Source organism: Arachis hypogaea, chromosome 14, assembly GCF_003086295.3.
Source record: "Arachis hypogaea cultivar Tifrunner chromosome 14, arahy.Tifrunner.gnm2.J5K5, whole genome shotgun sequence".
NCBI lineage: Eukaryota > Viridiplantae > Streptophyta > Magnoliopsida > Fabales > Fabaceae > Arachis > Arachis hypogaea.
Window position 1 is genome coordinate 141,530,144 of NC_092049.1, and position 25,316 is coordinate 141,555,459.

At 26.1% G+C, this 25,316-nt stretch overlaps 2 protein-coding genes across 3 annotated transcripts; both read left to right on the forward strand.

Moving 5' to 3' along the window:
* Window positions 1–9,447: 9,447 nt before the first annotated feature.
* Window positions 9,448–14,264, forward strand: LOC112798121 (protein LAZY 1-like). Of its 2 annotated transcripts, none has more exons than XM_025841301.3 (5): window positions 9,448–9,611; window positions 9,741–9,810; window positions 10,536–11,416; window positions 12,334–12,532; window positions 13,903–14,264. In XM_025841301.3, the coding sequence occupies exons 1-5, from the start codon at window positions 9,606–9,608 to the stop codon at window positions 13,920–13,922; spliced, it is 1,176 nt and encodes a 391-aa protein (XP_025697086.1). In that variant the 5' UTR covers window positions 9,448–9,605; the 3' UTR covers window positions 13,923–14,264. The 2 variants fall into 2 exon arrangements, with proteins under 2 accessions (XP_025697086.1, XP_025697087.1); XM_025841302.3 differs by having other exon boundaries at window positions 9,455–9,611; window positions 10,560–11,416.
* Window positions 14,265–22,019: 7,755 nt separating this feature from the next.
* On the forward strand, window positions 22,020–24,930 carry LOC112798122 (uncharacterized). Its single transcript, XM_025841303.3, has 4 exons — window positions 22,020–23,011; window positions 23,327–23,567; window positions 24,157–24,274; window positions 24,395–24,930. Exons 1-4 carry the CDS (start codon window positions 22,341–22,343, stop codon window positions 24,484–24,486), a joined length of 1,122 nt encoding a protein of 373 aa, XP_025697088.1. The 5' UTR covers window positions 22,020–22,340; the 3' UTR covers window positions 24,487–24,930.
* The last annotated feature ends 386 nt before the right edge of the window (window positions 24,931–25,316 follow it).

The window sequence follows — 25,316 nt, forward strand, 5'->3', positions numbered from 1 at the left end:
CTGTTTGAAAGAGTTGGTGGCACTACCCATAAAAAAAAAATTTCCTACAAAAAATAAGATGAATTTTTTTTTGCGACTAAAATAAGATGCATTTGATTCGCATTTTTATTTTCTGGATTTTATGAAAAAAACTTTCTATTTCTGTTTGCTGGATTTTGTGAAAAAAATAAATAAATAATAAAAATAATAAAATTCTATTTTTTATTTTCACCTCCTGTTTTATTCTTTTCTTCACAAAATCTAAAAACAGAAAACACTAAACATGAAAATAGAAAATAAAAACGTAAATCAAACGCACCTTAAATTTTCACCAAGATTTTTTATATTATTAATTTAGTTTATGATATTAGTCTCATGTAGAAACTCACATGCTGATTGTCTTCGTAGTGAAGTTAATATTTAAAAATCGTTAGATGATTTGAGAAGTTTGACTAAATTACTGTCTAACAATTCTCAACTATCAACTTCACGTATAGACAACTATATGTGAGTCTTCACTTTAGTCTCAATAATATTATTTTACAATAATTTATTGGTGAGAAAATTAAATATGAAATTAATTTGATCTTTCTAAAATAAAAAAGAGAGTTTAAATAGATGACAATGACATATATATTTTTCAAAGAAAAAATATTACATATCTCTTTTAGTATAATTAGAATTTAAGGGTTTAATTAGATTCCATATAATTAGAAATAAAAGTAATGAAATTTTCATGCTATAATGTCATAATATTTTGTTCAAAACCTATAATTACGAAAAAGGAGATAAATAATTATTACACATAAAAGCAAAAAAAATTTGACCCCCAACATTCCTAAAGAAAGAACAAAAATTTTCATAGAAGCCAAGCCACATTAGGCTACAACAAAAATATCTTCTAAGTATTCATCATTTATCTCTAATTGTTAAACTACCTTTTTCTATCTATCTATTAAATTACTATAATTAATCTAACAATAACATGACTTGATGATGGTATGCATAAAGTCTTAATTAGATTTAAACTCTACTATTGTTTTTGACACAAGTATTGGTAGTTGAATCTGATTCATTGAATGTAACATGTTTGACAAATTTGAAGGTTGGTTTATGCAAATGTAGTTATCACAAACACACATAAAGGCATATATATATCTCCGATTGTTCCAAGCGTGTGTTAGACAATAGACAGAGAAATGTCAACTTTTGCTGCCAACAAAATCTTTGACAGATGAATGTGCCAACGTGGACACTGTTCTCCTATATATAGGGTAGTGCTTCGCAATCACATCTACCATTTGCATCTTTCCCATAGGATTTGTTCAAAGGTGGTTCCTTTAAGGATCGCATCTTCGTGTGAAATGAATCAAGGATTTTTTTTTTTCTATAATAAAATAAAAAAAATTATTATTTTCTCAAACATCATTTTTAAACTTTAATTCTTTAAATACGATTTTTTTTTTTACATTTAAGCAAGTTCGCCGAATAGAAACTCACGTCAGATTCAGTGAATTTTATTTGAAGTTGATAATTAAAAATTAGGTTAAATTACACAGTTGGTCTCTATACTTTCAGTGAAATTGTAAATTGGTCCCTATACTTTAAAAGTTTGTAATTGGGTTCCTAAAGATAATTAAAATTTGTAATTTAGTCCCCGTCGTTCAAAAAGTGTTTGATTTAACAGAATATTCTTAGTATATTCTTTATTTTAACAGAATATTTTCAGCATATTCTGAGAATATTCTGTTAAATCAACACTTTTTGACCGGCAGGGACTAAATTACAAATTTTAATTCTCTTTAGAGATCCAATTACAAACTTTTAAAGTATAGGGACCAATTTGTAATTTCACTGAAAGTGTAGGGACTAACTGTGTAATTTAACCTAAAAATTATTAAATAATTTGATAGATTTAACTAAATTGTTATTTAATGATTTTTAACTATCAATTAGCCATAAAATTAAATGCAGCTGAATTTCTACTAGTGTAAATAATTAAATAGCTTAATATATTTTATTAAATATATTTTATTAAATTATTTAATACGTTATGGTATCATTTTTATATAAAAATATTTTTATGAAAGTAATTAATTTATTTAAATTATTATATTATGTGATCATATGCAAATAAAAAATATTTAGATATGATTATTTTAAAGAAAATAATAAGAATATGATATGAATTAATACTAAAATCAATTTTTACTATTAATTTACGGATTTTAATTTCCATATACGATTAGCATAACAGAATTTTATGTAGACAATTATTCATGTGTTAACACAACAATAAAAAATAACTAACTTTTAAATTCATTTTATTTAAAAAGATGTCTAAACTTATTATGAATCTATTTAAATAATCGTATAAAATTATTTATACTGCCAGTATATTAAAATTAATTTTTTATTTTAATAAATAATATATAAATATTTTTATAAATATTTAAATTATACTTTTTAATAATATTAAGTAAATTAATTTTGTAGGTAAATAATTTTATGATATATATTATCCAAACTTCTATGAAAAAAGTGTACAATTTGACTTTTTTTTTTTTTTTAACAAAGATATGGAGATTCGAACCTGCAACCTTTTAATTGAGTATGGGGAGACTATGCCATTTGAGCTATTACTTCTTGGCAAATTTGTTGGAAAGATAAAAGACTCGAACCCACAACCTCTTAATTGATTATAGGTAATCTATGTCATTTGAACTATAACTCATTGGCATGTACAATTTGACTCTTATTAGCTTAAAAAAATTAAAATAAATAATTTAATGACACGTATAAAAAGAATTATTCATCTAGGCTTGATTATTTTGAAACACTGTTACTCCTATCTAAGCTAAGAAAAGATGTGTTGGCTTCATCAATAATGCATCATCACAAAAACCATTTGACATAAAGTATGAAATATGAAAGTTGGTTCACAAATACAAGTTATTGGTTCCTTTTGATAGAAAAGAGAAGAATATAATAATCCATAGTAAGTAATGAAGGTGCAAATAATTAAAGGCCACATCCCACATGGTAACAACAACATTGCTGACGTCATACATTAAGGTACACATTGCAAGTTCCATAAAGTAGGGTAGGGGTCTCCTTAAGTTGCATATGCATATGGATATGGATACATGAAGAGGCTTCGTCATAACAACAGTGCAAGAAAAAACACATTGCAATGCGCCAATGTTAGTTGATACATGTTCTTCTATTACTTGCCACACATAATGTGCTGTTCATTGATTATGAACTTGTTTTTCTTCATTTTCATCAAAGAAATAATCATATACAATAAATATAGACCTCACATTATAAGCTATCTTTGTTTTTTTGTTTTTTTTTTAACCGAAGATATGGAGACTCGAATCCCTGCAACCTCTTAATTGAGTATGGAAAGACTGTGTCATTTGAGCTATTGCTTCTTGGCATAAGCTATCTTTGTTTACAGAGATAGAAATACAAAAAGATATAAAATTATTTTTAATAGATAAAATATAAATAAAAATATTATGTCTAGTAATATTGAATTAGTATATTTTATATTTATTTTAACAAAAAAAATATTAAAATATTAAAAAATATATAACTTATTTTATTATTTTTATTAATTTTTTATGATTATAATTTTTATTATCATGTTTTTTCATAAATTTTTTAAATGAAAATAATTTTGATTTGCAGAATAAATTTTTTGGATAAATTTGTTTCCACTAAAAAGATGTTGCTTAAGAACGAAGAGAACTGTATTTTTTTTTTTAACTTAAAGATGAGATGTTGAATCTGATTATGTCATTTGAACTATAATTATTTGATAAATTGTATTTTGTTTTTATTTTTGTATATTAAAAAATACGCAATAATTTGTACCAAGATAAATTTATTTTTCTGGAAAAATTAAACTAATAAAACGATATATAAAATGTTAAGTAAATACTCAAAATATTTTTTAATAAATTAAATAATCATTTACACCAATACAACATATAATATATAAAAAAAAACCCAATTTGTAAGTAATATTATCTCTTAATTTATAATGAACTCACATTATCTCATAGTAACAACGGATCGGATAAGATCTCAAATCATGAAATAATTAATAATGTTTACAGTACAAAGAACAAATTTGGAATTTCATTCGTACGAAGATCAAATCAACTATTAGGATAAACACCATTACACCAGTACGATCCTTCTTCAATTTTAAAATAAATTTAATTTCTCTATTTTTAAATTTATTAAAAAATTAATGTATTTAAATAATATCAACATATACAGACGATAGATTATCTAAATATATTAATTTTTTAATAAACTTAAAACGTAATCAAAATAGATAATAGGATAAAAAAAATAAATAGATCTTATCTAAACCGATTAATCGATCGTTAAAAAAATTCGTTTCGGGTAAAATCCACTCATCTAATCAAATTTAAACTAAAAATCGATTAAAATTGTATTAATTTAAATTTAATTAAATTTATTTTTTTATAAACTGTTAAATCGAAATATATTTTAAATTTATCTTCGTAACCAATCAAATTCAAGCTGCACAATATGATATAATATTATTATTTTATTATTATATTTATAATTATATTTATAATATGTATAATTTATTATATATTTTTATATTATTTATGTATTATTATTATTATTCAATACATATTTTATATTTAAAATATTATTTATTTATTTATTTTAACTAACTTATAATTTTATTTTTATTATTAATTTTTTAAGATATTATTGAGATTTGTATCAGTTATTTAAAATTTAATATTAAAATTTGTTATATATATTTAATTTTTAATTTATAAAATCGTAAATCAAATTCAATTTAAATTGTTTAAAATTAGATCGAATTAACTCAAATTAAAAAAAATATATCATCCACTCTAAATTATATTATAAATAAAATTAGTATTTAGCTAATGAGTAATAGCTTAAATGGCATAGTCTCCATATACTAAATTAAGAAGTTGCGGATTCGAGTCTCATATCTTTGGTAAAAAAAAAATTAGTATTTAAATTAAATGTATTTTTTATGGATAAGTCTAGAGAGTCGACACTTTTATTGAAATTTGGCTAGTACTTAACCATCAAAAGAAAAATAATTAATCCTACACTATTAAATTTCATCTTACACCATTAAAAATATTAATAATAACTAATTGACGGCTAATATCACAAATTCTACTCACCCCTAACACTCCTATTTTTTATTATTCAAACGGCAGCGCAAACATCCCTGATCGCTACTTGTGAAAGCTTTGTTAGGAGTTAGAATACCAGATGAGAAGCACATAGCTTCAAAAGCACAAGTTGCAATGCAAATTGGGCATTGATGAATGATGAATCACTAGGAACTAGGAATTAGTGGCCTCATGCATGGTGCTATTGGATTCAACTATATGATGTTGACTACTCTGACTTCCTGCCTTCTTCATGAAAAATATGGTTCATCATATACGTACAAATAGTAATCAAATTAGATTTTAAGATAAGATATACTACTATTTAATTTACTTCAATTATTTTTTTTAAAGGTATCACTATATATTTTTAAATATGACTATATTTTTTTTTGTTTACAATCATTTAGAATTTATAGATATAGATATAAGAATGTTGTTTCTTTTTTACACACATATACATACAATTGATTATGAATTTATTATTTGAATTTTATTATGGTTTAATTATATGATAATCTCTATAATTTTATTAAATTTATATTTAAATTTTTATAATTTTTTTCTTAATTTGATTCTTACACTTATTTTAACTTTTTTAATTAAATTCTTTTTAGCATAAAAAAATATAGAGATAATTAAATATTTTTTTATAGAAAGTATTTATAATTAAGAACATAATAATTATATTTTTAACTACATATTTTTAAAAAAATATTCTGTTACTAATATTTTTGACATAAAAAATATATAATTACAACACTAAAAATAATATAAGGATCCAATTAAAAAAATATAAGAATCTAATTACAAATTTAATAAAATTATATAGACCAATAGAATAATTAAATATTTTATTATTAAGAACATAATTAATTTAGGTTAATAAAAAAGGTACGGTAATTAAAAAGTCTTTAAACAATGTTATTTTTCATTTTAATAGTATGTTTTTGCCTCCTCCTATAATGAAATTGTGAATTATATTTTAACATGTTAACATATATATATATGGAAAAGTATAGGTAGAGAATAAAAATATTAAATAATAATGTAAATAATAAATATATCATATGTTTATTTTACTATGTGTGTGAATGATTATTCTAATATTAAAATTTAAATAAATAATTTAAAAATATAGTGTATTTTAATTTAATTAGTGATTGTTTATGTTATTCAAAAAAATTATTAATTATCTAGCATTATTACCCTATATATATATATATACTCCTATTGTCTCAATTATTTAATTTTTATTATCCAATCATCAATGGCTGAACATCACTAAACCCTGAACTCTCCAGCATGTTTTTAAAGGTTTGCATATATTCTACGTGGCACAACAAAGGGCATTATTGTGCTCTTATTAGATATATATACTAGATTAATCACTTAATTATTAAACACTTTATGTCTTGTAAGTTGTAAGTTATAAGTCATTTCTTGCTACCTTTAATTTAGCTTCAATAATCGAATGTTGAGAAGTTTATTAATAGAACGTCCCACGAATTCTACACACATACATGATGACATGACACCATATTAATCACTATATATAAGTCATTTCTTGTTGCTATCTTTATATAATTACTTTCAATAATGGAATAATAATAATGTTTGACAAGTTAATTAATAGAAAATGTACCACGAATTCTACGTATGATGCATGACAGCATATTATTAGATATTTTTGTCCCTAAAATTTTTAAATATTATTCCATCTTATTAAAGTTTGCTTTGATTAAATTATTGTGTTTCTCATATTTGAATCGTGTTAATTCTATTTGTTAAGTTCTTTGTTTTATAGTGAACCAATTAGCTAATTTTTTTTTTCAATTTATTTTTTCAAGACATTATTATTCTTTATTATCATGAATTCATGATTGTCAATAATACACCAGCACAACATTATATCATTATTATTATTATCACTGCTCTCCTTCTCTTTCTTGCTCCTGTTCAAATGATTTATTTTAGGAGAATCATCACAATAAAAATTAACTATTATAAATTATCACGGAAGAATAATAATTCATTATAAAATAGATTTTTCAGATGTTTATTTTATATGACTTTTTTTTAGGTATTAGTCATACGAGATTCATAATATAGCATTTTTTTTAAGAGTTAACGTTTAGACTTTATAAAAGCTATTTTTCAAATGTTATATATGTCTTTGGGATTTTTTTCAAGTATTAGTCTTACTAATTTCTTATCCATGGCACAATAGAAGAAACTAATGCAATAAGGCAATCAAGAATAGAAATACTAACCATCAAGACATTAACAGTTCTTATACCTTTTCATTATATATGAGGCTCCTAGATTATGCAGAATCACATTTGGAAAATAATTTACTTTCATGAATTAAGAGCAAAAGTATTAACTTTGTTATGTTTCCAGGTACAGGACGTTAAGACAGGAATATAGAAATACAAAATTTTATTTGACAAATGAAATATGAATAGAAATATTGTATCTAAAGATATTAAATTAGTGTATTTTATATCTATTCTGATAGAAAATGCACAGAGACACTAACAAAAAAACACAATTTATTTGTTATTTTTTTTTATTATTCTTATTAATTTTTTATAACTATATTTTTTTACTATTATATTTTTTTTCTCAAACTTTTTAGATGAAAAAAATGGAAATAAATTATCTTCTCATAATTTATTCTAGTTTATCACTAAACATAATACAAGAACATAAAATTTTATATCTCTGTCTTTTATGTCTTGTTCTCAGTGTTTTATTTTATCCTATTCTCAAAAATAAACACAGCCTATTAGTTAGAACAAACGAAGGACATTGTTGGTGAGGGGTGGTATTAGTTATATAAAAATCAGTCATCAAAATAAAATATATATTAAAATATAAAATATACATTAAAAATAAATTATATATGTATATATTTATACACAATAAATACATAATAACTGATTTTAGAGTATAAATATTATTTTAAAATTAATATTAGAACTAAAATAAAATTATATTAAATATCAAAAATTAAAATAATGATTAGAGATATTTTAAAAATTATAAAAAAAATTTAAAGAGAGAAAATATTATTAAAGCATTATAAATATTAAATTATTAACGACTTTGAAACATAGACTTTTTTTTTTCTTTTTCATATGAAAAAAAAAAAGCTTAGTCTATTACTTCATAGTACACTACATACTATGTTTTTCCAAATTGGGGATGTAATGAATATTATAAGACAGAGGGACCATTAGGACATACTATCTTTATGTTAAGGAAGAATAATAAAATTAAAATGTATGTGCATTATTAAAGAGAGATAATTGTTTATGTGTGAGATATTGTTACATATATCTAATGTTTCCTCATAATGGAAAAGAACCAAATGAGCTAGACATAAAGAGAATACCAAAGATCTGTAGTGATATCGTTTCAATGAATTAGATCTGCATTATACAGTTTTGCATACAATACATTAAAAAGTGTTGTATTTTTTGTAACACTCTAAATTAAATATGAGTTTATATCTTTATATTTGAATTATATTTTTATATTTAAAGAGGTATATTATCTTATCTAAACCTTTTTAAAAATATAAAAAATATTAACTAAATTTATCACTTTTTTTTTAGAGACAACAAATCTAAATAGAGGAATCAAGTGAGATAACATAAAATGAGAAGACATCACATCCAACTCAAAACCTTAAGACAGCAAGTTAATGGGTCTATCATCTTATAAACTCATCACTCTTTCTTGTTTTCTTTGATGTGAGACTAACTTTAACACTCCTCACATTTGTAACATTAACATGTACCTATTCTTATATATATATCTCTAATTTTAAAATTTTCAGAACTTTTTTTGACTTAAGTGTTAGAGTTTTTTTTTTTGAAGATTAATTTATTAATATATAATAACAAATAAAATAAATCTAATTAATTTATATATTTTCCCAATACTGAACAATATGCTTGCTGAAATATATATAACACATAAGATATGAGACAACTTGTGTATATGACAAATTAAAAAATAATTATTATATATGGACTCCAGAATTAACAAATAAATTAAATATAATTTCACATACAACATATGCATAAAAAAAAAATTATAAGCCTTATACTATGAATTGGACCTTTGCATGGCAATGTTTAGGACCCACTTGCTGACTTAATGTTGAGAAATAACAGCAAACAATATTTGTAAGTATCTCTATGTTTTTTTCTCAAATATAATGTATAAGACATCACCACTACTCTTCATCAATTTCTTCTTATATATTCTGATCTATTATTATAAACTACAATCATATTAAGCTTTGATAAAAAGAGTAGTTTCTTTCTTCAACTAATAATCCTCACATACAAGTTAGCGAATTGAAGCAAAGATTTTTCTCTTGAATACCATCATCACCAAAAGATGAAGGTAAGATCTATATATAATATATTATTATTCTCATCAATTTTTTGCCTATAGTAGAAGCAAATTCAAGTTTAATCTATACCCTTTTTTCTAAGTTGGTTTCTACATTATATTTCTTTGCTGTATATACAGTTACTTGGCTGGATGCATAGGAAATTTCGCCAGAATAATAGTAGTGAACCATTCAAAGACTTGGTCATAGGTAATAAGATATTATATATATATATATTTTTCTTCTAAGATGAATGTTATATGCATTTTTCTTTTTATTTTTTTCTTATACATTTTTAATTTTAGATAAGAAGTAACAAATAAGAGAAGATAAAATATTTATTTTTTATACCATAAATAATATATAAAAAAGACGTATAAAAAAATAATACAAATATCATTTTTCGTGCTAAACAGAGAAAGAAATTTAGTTTAAAATTTGGATTTCTGACGAATTTTTTTTTTCTTTAATTTTTTTATAATGGATATTTTTTTGTATTTTATGTTCTATTTTAATCTATATCTGAGTGTTTTTCTGAAAACTTAATTACTTTGCATGCATTGCAATAGTAGAAGATCTAACTCAAACAGTATGAACTATACTTCAAGCTAAATAGTTTGAATTAGAAATTAATATAAAAAAGCTAAATAGTTTCAATAAATTTAATTTAAAAAGAAAAATTTTAGGATTATTACTATAAGAAAAATAAGTCAAATTCACAAATTAAAACATTACATATCCCATGTTGTTCCCATATATACATTTGTTTTTGCTACGGAAATGTTTGGTAACAAAAAAAATCAACCAAAAACAGTCCTAATTTGCTTTATTTAGTATTAATTAATTGTCGTGACAATTAATTAATGCTAAATAAGGCAAATTCTGACTGTTTTTTTTTGTTTACCTAGCATTACCCTATTGTTATTGTGTCACAGGGAACTCTTGCAATTGTCTTTCAGGGCAATCACCACTTGATGATGAACAAAACTATCTCAAACCAAACAACCATGGTGTCAAGCTTTTCAAGAACATGAACCAAAAGGTTATGAGAAAATCCTTTGCAGGCATAGATTCAACAAAAGAACATGAAGACTATTATATTGAACCATCTTCTATGTGTGATGATGATCTCTTCCCTGGGTTCTTAGCAATTGGAACACTTGGATCTTCCTCGGATCAGGTTGTTTCCGACCCGACATCCACTCCGACTTTCGCCATTTCTGTCGAAAGTATCACGGAGAAAGAAGACGAAGTCACCGAGAACGATCTCAAGCTCATTAACGATGAGCTTGAAAAAGTTCTCGGGGCTGATGACGTTAGCATTGATTATTATTCTTCTGGAAGGAACAGCCACGTGAGCACTGGACGGAACAGCCACGTCAGCACTGGACGGAGTAGCCACGTCAGCATAATCACTCTTAGTGGAAAACCAATAACAGAAACTCACAACAACAATAATGGTGGTTCTGTTTGTCCACTCCAGGGTTATCTCTTTGGAACAGCGATTGAGTTGTCGGAGACAACAAGAACCTCTTCTTCTTCTTCTTCGACTATGACAGCAGCAGCGACGGCGACGGCGACGACAAAGAAAGAGCACAGAACTTCACTTGGGGAATTGTTTCAGAGAAGCAAGTTGGCTGAAGAGTGCGCAAAGAATAATAATGAAAATAAGGAAGAGAAAAGGGAAGGTGATAAGTCTGCCATGAATTTGGTGAAAGAGAAGCTGAAGAAAAGGATCCTTCATCATGCTTCTTCAAGGAACTCCACATCAATGAATGATTCTTCTTCCTCTGCTGCTGAGACAAAACTCAATAAGGTACATGCACATTATTATTATAGCAATTTCTTTAATGTTTATAAGATGGTGGAAACTCAGGTGCAGTAAACTTCACGTGAAGTTAATACTTGAGAGCCGTTAGATAATTTGACTGATTTGACTAAATTTTCATCTAACGGCTCTCAGATATCGACTTCACCTGAGTTTTCACCTTATAAGATTCGTGTCGAAATTGTCGAATTTATGTTTTGTAGTAAATTTTAAATATTTAAAAATTATTTATTTATATATTTTTTAAATTAAATATTAATTTTAACCTTTTTTTTAGTAAATTAAGTAAATATATATAGACATTATAGTGTGTACTTAGTCTCTTTTATTATTAGGTGAATGCTATGGTGTTTAAAAAGTGGTGTTTATTTACTAAAAAGGGTTAAAAAATAATATTTAATTTAAAAAATATAAAAATAAATTATTTTTAAAAACTCAAAACTTACTACAAAAAATAAATTATGCAAAAATTAGACAACAATTAATAGGCACCATAAAATTCTCCTTATTATTCATGTTCTATAACTTATCATATATCCTATCATATGTACTTTTATTATTATTATATTGTATTAAGATAGTAACAAATAATGATATCTTTATTATTAGAAGGAATATGTTGCATGCTTTTTGACCTTATTCTTGTATTTTGTATTATTATAATATATTATATAATTGACAATTTTATTGTATATATAATAAGTCATCAAGAGATATTATAATTATTATGTATAATATTAGTCAATTTTAAAGGAGTTTTTATTAAGGAATTTACTATTTTACAAATTTTAGTAAATTATAATAATTTTTTATGACATCTTTTTAATGTAAGAGTATATACTATTTACCTTTTATAATAGATTTTATAATTTTTTTTTAACTATAACTCTGGCATGTATATGTAGATTCTGCATATGTTTCGCAAGAAAGTTCATCCAGAAAGCTCAACAGCTGCACATAAATATTCTAAACAACACCGAAAAAATGAGAACAAGAAGAAGATTATGAGTGACATCAAAGGTAGTGAAATAGTTCATCCAGATTATGATGAAAATGAAGATTCATTCATCAACAGGGAGCACTGGATCAAAACAGATGCAGATTGTAAGTATCAAATTTAATACACTATTCTCTTCATTTCGAAATAATTATCACTCTAATTTTTTTAGTACTTTCATAAATAAATATATTTCGGTAATATTAAAGAAATAATATTTAAAATTATTTTATACATATAACATTTGATATCACATTTATTTTTAGTAATAACTAATAAATATTAAATAAGAGAATTTAAAACTGTACGGATGAAATTTTTTTATTATTTTTTAAATATTATTGATAGTTTTGGTACAAATTAATTTACAGTATTCTAATAGATGAAAACACCATAAGTTTAAGTCAATAAATTATAATTCAAATGGCCAATGAGTAATAGCTCAAATGACATAGTCTCCCCATACTCAATCAAGAGGTTGTGGGTTCGAGTCTCATATCTTTAGTAAAAAAAAATATAACTCAAATGACATAATCTTTCTATATTCATTTAGACGTCGTAAGTTTGAATTTTTTTATTTTTTGTAAAAAAAAAAGAACACCATAAGTTTAATTTGTAAGGTAGCTATTGGTTTAACCTTCTGAGTCACATGCACTCCTTAACATGATTTTACAACATGACTTTTAATTTTTTGTTGTTTCAAGTTGAAACATTATTGGATGTGCAACCATGTGGTAAAAAACCGAAACTTCATCATTGCAATCTTAAAGTCTTAAATAATTTTGTTGGTTAGTCAATTGTTCTTTTTCGATCCCCACTTTCATATCAACCACTAATATTTGGAGATCAAGTCTGGTCAAACACTAGGGTTCAAAACTCTCCCAACACTTCATTTTTCACACTATTGAAATTCGAACCTAACTCGAATATCATTCTCTATTAATTCATTTTTATTTTGCTATTAATTGTTCAGTGCAATTAAATATCATTTAAATATTGTTCTTTATTCAGTCTTTAGAAAAAATAGAAAATAAAAAAGAAGTAATTCTTCTGATATTTTAAATAATTAATACATAAAAGTAGATATTTAAATTAATTAAAACAATAATAAATCCTTAAAAATGTTGAATAAAGACTGAAAATTAAATAACAACTAGCATTTCTCTTAATTGCTTCTCTTAAATCTTTATTCATTTACTATTTTTCTAGTGAATTGTTGGTTTAAAAAATTAGAGTCTGTTTTTATTTTTAATATTTTATGCTTTTAGAAAATTTTACATAAAAAAAAAGATAAAAAAAAATAATATTTAATTTTTATTTACAAAATTTTAGAAATAAAAGATAATATAATTAAAAATAAAAAATAAAAAATAAAAACCAAACACACTCTTAATTTTTACTATAATAATAATGAATATATATGTAGCATATAATTTTTATTTTTAAATTTTTTAATTTACTTTTGTGTGCAATGCAGACTTAGTTCTAGAGCTCTGAAAGGGAAAGGTGGAATTTGAGCTGGTTTCTAAGATGTTATATATGTATGTTCTTATTACTATGATTATTTATTTATCATGATCAGTGCTTGTAATAAGTTGTAACATACATTATTGAACTTATTTATTTGTTATTGTTGTTGTTATTATCATATATAGAAGAAGAAGCTAAGCAACTTAATTGGGATGATTAAGTTAATAATTGAGGTAGTCATGATCATGCATCTTCATTGTCTACCTCATAGTGGTGGTCAATGTGAAACTGTAAGGATTTCTCTTGTAATCATGAATTTATCTATACAATCACATGATGTTTGGATACCATGAAGAAATTATTGAGTTATATATTCACTAAATATCTCAAGTTTAATTTCTTGATTTGGAACCAATTAATGATTTGGAATTTAACTTTAATTAGATTTAGAACTCAATTATAATTATATTCATTTGAGAGACGGTGATATGACATTATTTTTTATTTATTTCAATGATCTACCTAAATTAAAACATGGTTGATGATAATTTGACTTATACATACATATCTTTTTTTTTTATCTCTTTTTTTTTCACATTTTTTTATTTGTGTGGTTGTAATATTTCAAATATTTTATTTTAATCTCAAACAATTTTAAATGAGTTTAATATTTTTTTATTATTAAATCTGACACGAACATTTAACGTATTTAAGATGCGATAATATTCAATTTCAGTACGTAAGTAAAATTAAATCGATCCTCTAGCAGTTACTACAATAAATGATTTTTTATTTTATTTTGGAGTGTTGATATTTAATTATTAGGATTTGAGGTTATATACGAAAAGAAGAATGAAAAGATAAAGTATTATAAAAAAAATTTTGGTTATGTTTCTCTAACATCTAAAAAAAAATGAGTTAACTAAAATTATTGTTAATGTTCACGTCACTCAGTCATATCAAATTTAAAAGTGGAATAATAATGACTCTGTGTGAAACTTTGAAGATTAGCTAAAATAAGATGTTTAAAACATTAGCTACCAAATTAGGATTTAGCCTAAACTTCGAAGACTAAAATAATAGTTTACCCTTTTATTAATAAAAATTAAAATATAATAATGTTGTATATATAATGAGTACGAACAAATTACGTACACATAAAAAATTAACTATTAAACCAATAATTATATATTTATGTATAAATACAAAATTATTACTTAGTTTTAATATTTTATTTTTTGGTTATGCCAATAGCTAATATGATAGCTAATTTTTCGTGTACTTTAACCAAAATACTCATTATTATTAATACACGTACAATTTATTATATATTTTTGAGTTTCGCTAAACAGTCAAGTATTTTTATTAATTAAGTCTAATTAAATTGGTTTAACCCAACAAAAATTATTGACATAAAATGTGCGTGAATTACACACTTCTTTGTATTTTTTTATTTTTTTAATATTTTCTCTTTCTCGTCTTTTTTCTATTGCTGATGTTGTTGATGCATCTTTTTATTTCTGTTTCTACTCCTTTTAATATTATTGTAGTTTTTTTTTTTTTGTTTGATTTTTTTCTTGTTTTTATTTTTTTAAGAGGAGAAAACAAAAAAAAATATGAAAAAGTGAAATAAAAAGGAGAATATGAAGAAAAAAAAGAAAAAGATAACGACAATGATGAAGAATAAGAAGATGATGACAATGATGAAAAATAATATCAAAATTTTTTAAACTTAACACAAAAAATTTTTGAATTTTGATAGTTAAATTTTTTAATAGTGACACAGAAAATTTCTTAACAAATTAAAAGTTATTAAAATCAAATAGCATCGAAATTTTTTAAAAATATCATTGAAAATTTTTAACCATAGTACTGAAATTTTTCCGATCCTAACATATCTTCTTCTTTTTCATTTTTATTTTATTTCTGTGTTTTATATAAAAAAATTGTAATATTATTTTTTTTATCGCCGTCGTTATCATCATTATCATTATAATCAGGGACGGTTCTATGTACAATGGTGTGGGAGCAAGCGCCCCCACTACGATTTAAAATTTTTTTGAGTAGTATATGATAATAATATTTATTTGCCCCCATTAGATTATTAAATTTGACCCCACAATAATTTTTTACTATGTTTTTGGTACTTAATCGTCAATTTAAAAATTTTATATTAGAAATTCGTTAGAATAATTAATTCTCAAATTTAAACGAAATTAGTGTTCCATTTTAAAAATCAACTCAAAAGAATATTATTTATCTTCTTTTTAAATTAGCTTTAATTTTTGCATAGCAACTATATTAATTGAAAGAACTTTTTTAACTATAAATATCAATAAGAGTCGACTTCTAATTGCGTTGGGAAGTGGATTTCTATATAATTATTTAGTAATATATATAAAAAGAGAGAAATTTTGATAGTAGTGTTAAGAGAAAAATTATTTAATTTTTTAAAATAGAAAACCTAAAACAATAGAATTTTAAATTATATATTATTATTTAAATTACTATTTTAGTATTATAATTTATATATTAGATATTTTGAAAGCTAATTATATTTTACAATAATAAAATATAATCATAACAATAATCATGTTATATGTACATAAAAAATAATTATTTGTATAAAATATATATTAAAATATAAAATACATATTAAAAATAAGTTAAACAATACATATATTTATACACATATATATAATGGTTAATAGATAATTTAATATTTAATTTTTTATATACACATATTATTTTTATTATAAAAATTATTATGATGTTATATAAATTTTGCCCTACTACCAAAATTTTCTGAATCCGTCACTGATTATAATTTTTTGTATTTTGTTTTTATTTTTTTCCTTTGTAAAATTTTAAAAGTTATACAAATAAATAAATAAATAAATAAATAAGAATAAGAAAAAACGTATAAGAAAAAAAAACGATATTGATGATGATGACGGTGATAATAATAATGATGAAATAAGAGGAGGAAAAAAACAATTAAAAAAGAAAAAAAAATGTATGAAGAGGAAAGAAAAAAAAAGAAAGGATACGAAGACGAACAAAAAAATGCATATTTACTGTAACTATTAAATTTGGTTATGTAAAAGACTTTATTTTTAAAAAGAAAAATATAGACAGACAATGAAAATACTAAATAATGTGAATAATTGATATATTGAATGTTTATTTCACTAGATGTACGAATAATTATTCTAATATTAAGATTTAGATGATTAATTTAGAAGTGTAATGTATTTTGATTTTGATTCAATCTCTATTATTATTTCAATTATATCTAAAAATGATTGACCAATAAAAATAATCGTACCAATGACAATAAGAGCACTATTCTGAAAAATGTCCATAATGTGACAAACCGGTTGTTAGAAAGTTACAATTGATTTAACATCAACGCTATTTAGGGGTAAGCACTTAAATCCTTTTAATATTACATGCTTAGCTTTTACACAAGAACCAACCATTCAATACAATAATAATGCTCCTAAAAATTAAAATAAAAATCTTAAAAGACTACTTTAAACCCTAAATAGTATTTACCATCTAGTAAGTATTTTCAGAGGATCTTACAGAATTATTGAGATAAAAATAAGAAAAATTATGCTTTTCTCTGTATTTATATGTTTTTAGTACTATTTGCTAAATTTAATTTTTATACATACACTCAGTGTAAAAGAATTCTACAAATTCAAGATAACTAGTTATATATTATCATATTTGTAAAAATAATTAATTTTTAAATTCATTATTTTAAAAGTAATCCAAATAAATTTATGAGTCCAATTATTAAATTATTGTATAAATTTTTTACACTGTTAGTGTATTAAAATTAAACTCTTATTAGATTGAATAAAAAATTAGATGCATTTTACATTAAAATAAAAATGTTTTGCTTGTTTATGCTTTTGTCTTCTCATTCAAAGTTTATGTTCCATAATAATTTTCCTTCAAAGAGATATTTCTTTTTTTTAGAAAAAAAAAATCTTAATACAATTACTGTAAGGATGTGTGTGGTCGGAGAAATTATAAATAATTTTTAGAAATTTTAAGATGAGAATATCATATTCCCATATTTGGTTCAAAGTTTGAAAAATTATTCCTAAACAAGTTTGATTCCAACGAATTAGAATACCATCATTTCAATTCCCACATTTCCTTTGGGTATCTTTGATTTCCATGGGAATGGAATCTTTGTAACAAAATAATACTTGAACCACACACACCCTAAAGATACTTGATAGATTCCTAGGCATAGTGTGTTTCCCTTGACCTTTGTCACATAATAATACACACAAGTTTCCTAGGCAACCACTGACAAGAAAAAATCCTTCTAAGTTCTAAGTATAAGTGTAATGTTCGTATACTATGTAACATGTTCTTATACCTCAGGAGACACAAACATGTTAAATTATTTTGCAGATGCTTTACACAAAGGATATAATTTTGTGGTCTAAAGAATTTTATGTACTGTGTTAGATTCTGTATGCGTCTAGATATGTGTTTTCTTTTCATAAAGAGGTTTCTACATTCTAACCATACATTTTTATTTCATATTATTTTTCATATGTTTTACTTTAGTATTAGATTCTATAGTTTAGGATTATAAAAAATGATAATATTTATGGATTCTTGATATAACTATGATAATTGAACATATAAGAGTGATTGTAAGTAATTCTTAGATAGTAACTTGCAATTAGAGATACTAAATAAATGGCATATCATAGGCTTTATTTTTGTTTTTTAAATAATATGTAGTTCATTTAATTTTTTTTTAAATATGGTTAACTTGTTTAACAAGTTATCATTTTAAATCTTAACAATTTAGATAAAATATAACAAAATAGAGAGTTAAAATTTTGTCTAATAATTACTAAAGAATACAATATTCGATCTTATAAGAACTATTTAAAAAATGAACCTTATTAAAATCTTAAAGAAATTGACGAAAATAAAATGTTTAATGTTTAAGCATTAAAATGGAGGGCTACATCCAAATATAAGAATACTAGATTGTGCAACTATATTTACATTGATATAAAATATAATATTTAAGACGTTCAAGAAGTTAAATTACTAAAAGTTTTTTTAGCAATTTCTCCTACAAAGAATTATGTCCATTTTTTGTTGTTGTTGTTTTTTTCCCCTTTAATTAGCAATGTATTCATTTAATTATGTTTTACTATTTAAATACACATTTGGGCCTAATCCAAAAAGATTATTAGACTGTGAGCTAAGTTGTGGCCCAATCAACTTTTTGTAAACTTTTTTTAAGGAATTTTTTGCAAACTTATCAATACGCACATGTGATTATATCAAAACTAATTTATTTATATTTGCATACAGAAGATGAAATTTCATGTAAAAAAAATGATGGAATTTTATCCATAACTCATGGAGATACCTACATAAAATAATAACCAATCGAAACCGGGTTAAATCTTAAAGTAGTTTTTAAATTTGTACTTGAGCATTAAAGTGATTTTTGAAGTTAATAATTACTCAAATTTATTCTTAAAATTGTCCTCTAAAACTCATAGTAGTCCCCAAAATAATTTCCATTTATCATTGTCATTGGAGAGCTGAATTGGATTGAAACAACGTCATTTTGTATTTATATAAAAAAAATTCTAATTCCTAAGACGGCGTCGTTTTGTATTTATAAAAAAAAATATAATCCTCAATTATCTTCACCAATTATCTTCTCTTGATAGTGTTCTTCTTCTTCTTCAACTTCATAATAACAACATCATTATCATAACCAGCAAAAATTACAGAGTTAAAAAAATCAACCATCACAAAAAATCACACAAAAAATCAACAACAATAAAAAATATCAATTAACCTAAATAAAAAGCATCAATCAACCTAAATAGCGACAATCACAAAAAAATAGCAATAATTACAGAATAACAAATAACAAAAAAATAACCATTGTAGCTACATTAAAACAGAATCAGCAGTAGCAATAATCACCCAAAACATTAAACAATAATAATTAAATAACTAAAAAAAATTAAAAAAAAAGGGCTCACCTTGTCCGCTGAGAAAAAAAAGGATGTAGAGGAACACAGAGAGGAGACAAGAGAAGAGTGTAGACGGCTACGAGTAGAGAGGAATGGAAAGCTGCCGCTATTGTGGAGCTGTTGGTGGGCCTTGGAGTTGCCGGCAAGTGTAGCGCGCTTGAGAGCGATGACGGTGACGACAGAGGAATGGGAGCGGTTGACTGAGCGCTTGAAAACAATGAGAAAGTGCGAAATCTGGACGGCGTAGTCAGAAAGCACTTCGATCTTCGTGGTGGTGAGAAGAAGAATATTGAGGAGTGTAAAAGACTAGGTTGGGAGGCGAGCGGCACAGCATCGAGACGGAGGCCAGCGAGAAACGGCAATAGAGAGGGTTGAAGAAAGTTTGCCTCTGCCGTTGTGAGTGAGAAAGTAGTGTTGAGTGTTGAGCGTGAAATAGTAGGGTTAGAGAGGGAGGACTCAAACGAGTTTTTTTAAGTACAAAATGACATCGTTTCAATCCTTTTCAATGATAATGATGGACAAAAATTAGTTTAGAGACTATTATGAGTCTCAGAAGACAATTTCAGAGACAAATTTAAATAATTATTAACTTCAGAGATCACTTTGAACTTTGAGTATAAGTTTAGGAACTACTTTAAAATTTAACTCAATTAAAATCTTATGAATTGAAGGACCAGCTATTTTTATATGAAATTAATATTCAAAAATTATTAGATAATTTAATAAATTTGATTAAATTACCATTTAATAGTTCTTAATTATTAAATTTACGTTAAAAAAAAAAAAACAAATGAATGTAAATTTTCACGTCACAAGTAACGCCTTCCATGATAATAATAGATATGATTCAGATCTTGAGTTTGACTTATATATATATTATTTGCCTAATCATTTCCCTTTGATCAAATTGATTTATTTCGGTTCTATAGATACATTTTTCGTAAAAAATGATCACAAAGTTAAATTACACCTATTTTCAACCATCTTGTACCCCATAAAAAACGAATGACTATCTTATTCTATTATTGTAGTAATTAATAAAAATTAAATAAAATAAATTTTGACTTTTTTTGTTTTTTTAATATTATCCATTTATTAATAGCTCCTTTTCTCGTTGAGGTTGAAGGAAACAGAGTGGGAGTATGATGAAGCATGAGAAAAATGAGTTGTCGAAATGCAATATAATAAAAACATATGGGGTATGGTTGATGGTGTTGCAGCCTCCAATCATCGTTGGTCCACCAATGAAGCATTGAGAATATGCCACCCCAACAACCACGTTTCGTGGCCAATATTATAACCCAACTATTTTCAAAATATGACTACTTATTTCATATTAATATTATTCTGTATTTTTCAGCCTCATCTTTCATACCACTGTTTTGTTAACTGAACTTAATAATTTTTTAAAAAAATGTTTATGTACCAGCTATCAAATTAATTAATCACTATATATTTAATAACTAAGTTTAATATATACATAAAATAGTTTAATTTTTTTACATTTATTATAATAATAAAATATATTTAAAAAGGTATCATAATTCAAAATTAATTATTTGAATATCAGCATAATTAAGAGTTTCAACTTAATAATTTGTATCACCATTTTTAGAATTTTAAATTATTTTTCACCCATTATTTTCTTTCATAGGCAATTTATTATTTTTTTTTTTAGATTTTTCTTTTTTAGTTAGTATCATGGTCAACATTTAACTAATAATTTTAGTAAGAAAAAAAACAACTAAACATAAACTATTAAACCATTCTTTCACCTTAATTTATGACAACAATAAAAAAATTTTACAACTCATAATTTAATTTTATCTTCATAATTCAATCAATATATTTAATTTTATCTTCATAATTCAATCAATTAACGATTAATAAAATTTTTTCCTATTTTCTTTTTCTATTCTTTCACAATTTTATTATAAAGTAATAACTATAACTAATGATAATTTTTTTTTTTGGTGGAGAACTAATAATAAGTATATTTAGACAAAAACTTTTCATTAGGGATTTTATAGATTTTTTTGTAACAATAATAATAGATTTTTTGTAACAATAATAATAATAATTTATCTTATGTTATATTAATAATAATAATGGTAACGGTAATTAAGAAAAAAATATAAATAGAATATTCGGAGTGAGGAGGAACAGTCAGAAAGGACAGAATAACGTTAACGTTCAGATTTATCCACGTGTCTCATTCTCCCGCTCCGTCCATCTATCCGTTAACCCTAACTCTCTCTCTTCCTCTCTCTCTCTCTCTCTTCTGCAACTCTTCCCACCTTTGAAACCACACAAACCAAGAAAACCGAAAAAAATTCGAAAAAGAAAAAAAAAAAGACAAAAAGAAAAACCGTTATTCCACACACATTGAATCTCTGCAACAATGGGGAAGCTTCTCTGCGATTCCACCACCGTCGCCGCCGAACCGTTCCAAGGTTCGCCGTCAGCGGCTCTTCCTTGGCGGGATCAGAAATCTACGGCGCCGATGGACGCCATCGGAACTGTAGATCTCGTCGCTCCGACCAACGTTGCCGCCGTTGGAGGCGTCGGCGGCGGTTGGGAGGACGTTATAGGTCTGGAGGACCAGCAGCGGCGCCACTTACAGAGGCTGCACGCTAAAGGCGTACTATGGAAGCCACCGCCGGAGGATGAGGAAGACGATGACGATTCTTCTTCGTCTTCCTCCTCCTCGCCGTCGTCATCTTCTCTCAGATCCGTCGTCTTCCGCCTCTCTCACGGCGGCGAGGTCTCCTCCGACGGTAACTGCCTCTTCACGGCGTCGCGGAAAGCGATGTTAGGAGGCGACGACGACGGCGGATTCGACGTGCGGGAGCTGCGGCGGAGGACGGTAGCAAGGTTTCTGGAGGATCTTGGATCTGCGGGATTTGAGGAGAGAGAAGCGATAGACGACGCGATCCGGCACATGTACTCGCCGGATCTGAAGAACGGTTGGGGGATTCACGTCGTTCAAGAGGTGAAGTTGTTGGCCAAGAAAGAGGACAGGTTCGCCCTCGATTCGGCCATCGAAGAGCTCGTTCACCTCGGCATGCAAAGGTATCGCTTCTTTCTTTCTTAACGATTCGCTCGTTCTTGGAAATCGATTTCGAATAGCTGAAGAAAAATCTGTAGAAAAACACATTGAATAAATAAGAAAAAAAAGCCTACTCTCGATTTTGCATAGGTGAAACTACTTTGACAATCTCTGTTGTTACATTTTATTTTTTGAGCTTGAAAATAAGAAATGAAATCGTTTCCGAATATTTTGTTTTGAAGATTGTTTAATTATAAATTTCAATTGTGGTGGATTTTTTTTTTTTTTTCCATTGTGTGATTTTTATTTTGTGGTGTTTTTTGGTTTTATGATTGAAGAGAAATGGCGGCAGAGTCTATTTACAAAGAGAGGTGTATTCCGGTGAATGATGGTCCAAGTTGGGCCAAATACATGTTGATCTCTGGTTCTGCTGATGATGAATATGATATCATCACTTTGCAATATACTGAGGAAGGTTTGTTATCTGTAGATGAGAACAGAGAAGGTCATGCTGCAGCTTTCGGTGATGATATTGCTATTGAGTGCCTTGCAACTGAGTTCAAGCGTGAGATTTATGTGGTAAGAAAAATATGGGGAGCTTTTGGATTGATATTCCACAGAGATGTTGCCATGTTTTAGAGGTTCTTATGTGAATATGTGTGTTGTTTCTAACTATTTTGTTGATGCAAGTTGTTGCATTATTTTTTATAGTATTATAATTTGATGAATCACTGCATAGTTGAATTTAATAGTATGTAACTGGAGTCTTGGCCTGCTACTGTGGATATTATTGTGTTAGACCTGTGTAAAATGTAACACATCCAATTATTTGTTTCTTTTCCGGATGTTGAAGTGATGCTTTTATTTGCAAATTGTAATATCACGCATTTGTTGCTTGTTGAATTTTATACTTCTCCTCTTTACAGGTTTGATTGTGACCTGATATCATTGCTTAACGACCCTTATAATGGTGTATTTGTGGAGATCCTAATTTCTTATTTTCCCACTTTTGTCATCGTGTATTTGTTGCATGCTCCTGATATTGTAACAAATGATATAGACATATACCGAAGGATCAATTATATGAACAGGAATATAACTTTATGTACATGTTTGTGAGTGGTTATCCATCATCAAACTCTCCATCTGAATTTGTTATCATCTTCAGGTGCAAGCACATGGTTCTGATGCCATGGTTGATGAAGAAAATTGTGTTTTCTTCCTTCCCCACCGTCCAAGGAGCCAAATTACAGAGCTTCCCTTCTTCCTTTTCATGAAAGGAACAGGTAATGCAGAACAAGATTGTACATAACTATTTTTGCTCATGCTTTCCCTTTCATGTTTTTCTTCCCATGGTGTTTGTTTCCTAATGAAATTTCTAAGTAATTCCATTCCCCTTATTGCAGGTTGGTGTGGCGCTGGAGCTGACCATTATGAGCCCCTTATTGCACATCCATCTGCCTTTGTTTCGCAAGAAAAGGTTGCTGTTGTACTGTGAGGCTTCAGGGCCTGCAATTTTGTGGAGTAGACAAATGAGTTTAGAAGTAGAATTCCTTCGCCCTATTTATTATGGCGCCTCTTGAAAAATGTTTGGCCTGCCATCTCTCTGGTTCTCCTGATAGTACTATTCCTGGCCTCAAGGAGGATCTCATTTTGCCTAGGCATTCATCATTTTGTTGCTGACATTTAGAATCAATCATCTTTGACTCTTGTGACATTTGTTGAGTTAGCAGGTTTTGCCCTGCAGAGTTTGAGCTACTACCCCCTAGAGTAATTTTCCCTAGTTTTTCACCGGCTTCTGTTTTTTTGCTGTTCATGTTGTTGAGTTCAGTGGATTAGAGGTGTACCTTCTAGGTAGTGTGTTGTTCAAAACGGAAGAATTGTATCTCAGTTTTTTTTTATATTTTCACCAATTTTAATGAAGTGGCTTCTTTTCTGGCCATCATAGTCATTTTTTAACTTTTTAGTTCAAAGTTTCAATCCAGCAGAGAATGTCACATCCGAGTGGATTTCTTGAATTGAATGAAATCAAAAGCGCCAGCAATTGATGGTGATGTTTGTGTCACAAACCAAGGGAAGTGCATTTTGACAACATAGTCATTTCTTATTACTTCAGGAATAAAGGAGTTGTGCCATTGAAGCACTGATTAAGGAGTAGAAAGAATGGTTCTTAGAGTAATTCATTGAATACTCTGAAAGTCTTGGTCCTTATTGTCCAGAATAATTTCTTTCTTGATCTTTGGAAGCACTGATTGGTTAGACCCATTAAATTTAGTTCTCAGGAAAGAAAAGAACAAAATATTGTGGTACAACTCAATACCATAAAAG

What these genes read in the sequence shown, in the direction of transcription:
- LOC112798121 (XM_025841301.3), top strand. An exon ending in ATTCAAAGACTTGGTCATAG is followed by an intron (nt 9,811 to 10,535) that starts GTAATAAGATAT and finishes ATTGTGTCACAG; the next exon opens with GGAACTCTTGCAATTGTCTT. An exon ending in CTGAGACAAAACTCAATAAG is followed by an intron (nt 11,417 to 12,333) that starts GTACATGCACAT and finishes ATGTATATGTAG; the next exon opens with ATTCTGCATATGTTTCGCAA.
- LOC112798122 (XM_025841303.3), top strand. Translation starts at nt 22,341, where the DNA reads ATGGGGAAGCTTCTCTGCGATTCCACCACCGTCGCCGCCGAACCGTTC. An exon ending in GTTCACCTCGGCATGCAAAG is followed by an intron (nt 23,012 to 23,326) that starts GTATCGCTTCTT and finishes TTATGATTGAAG; the next exon opens with AGAAATGGCGGCAGAGTCTA. An exon ending in CCTTTTCATGAAAGGAACAG is followed by an intron (nt 24,275 to 24,394) that starts GTAATGCAGAAC and finishes CCCTTATTGCAG; the next exon opens with GTTGGTGTGGCGCTGGAGCT.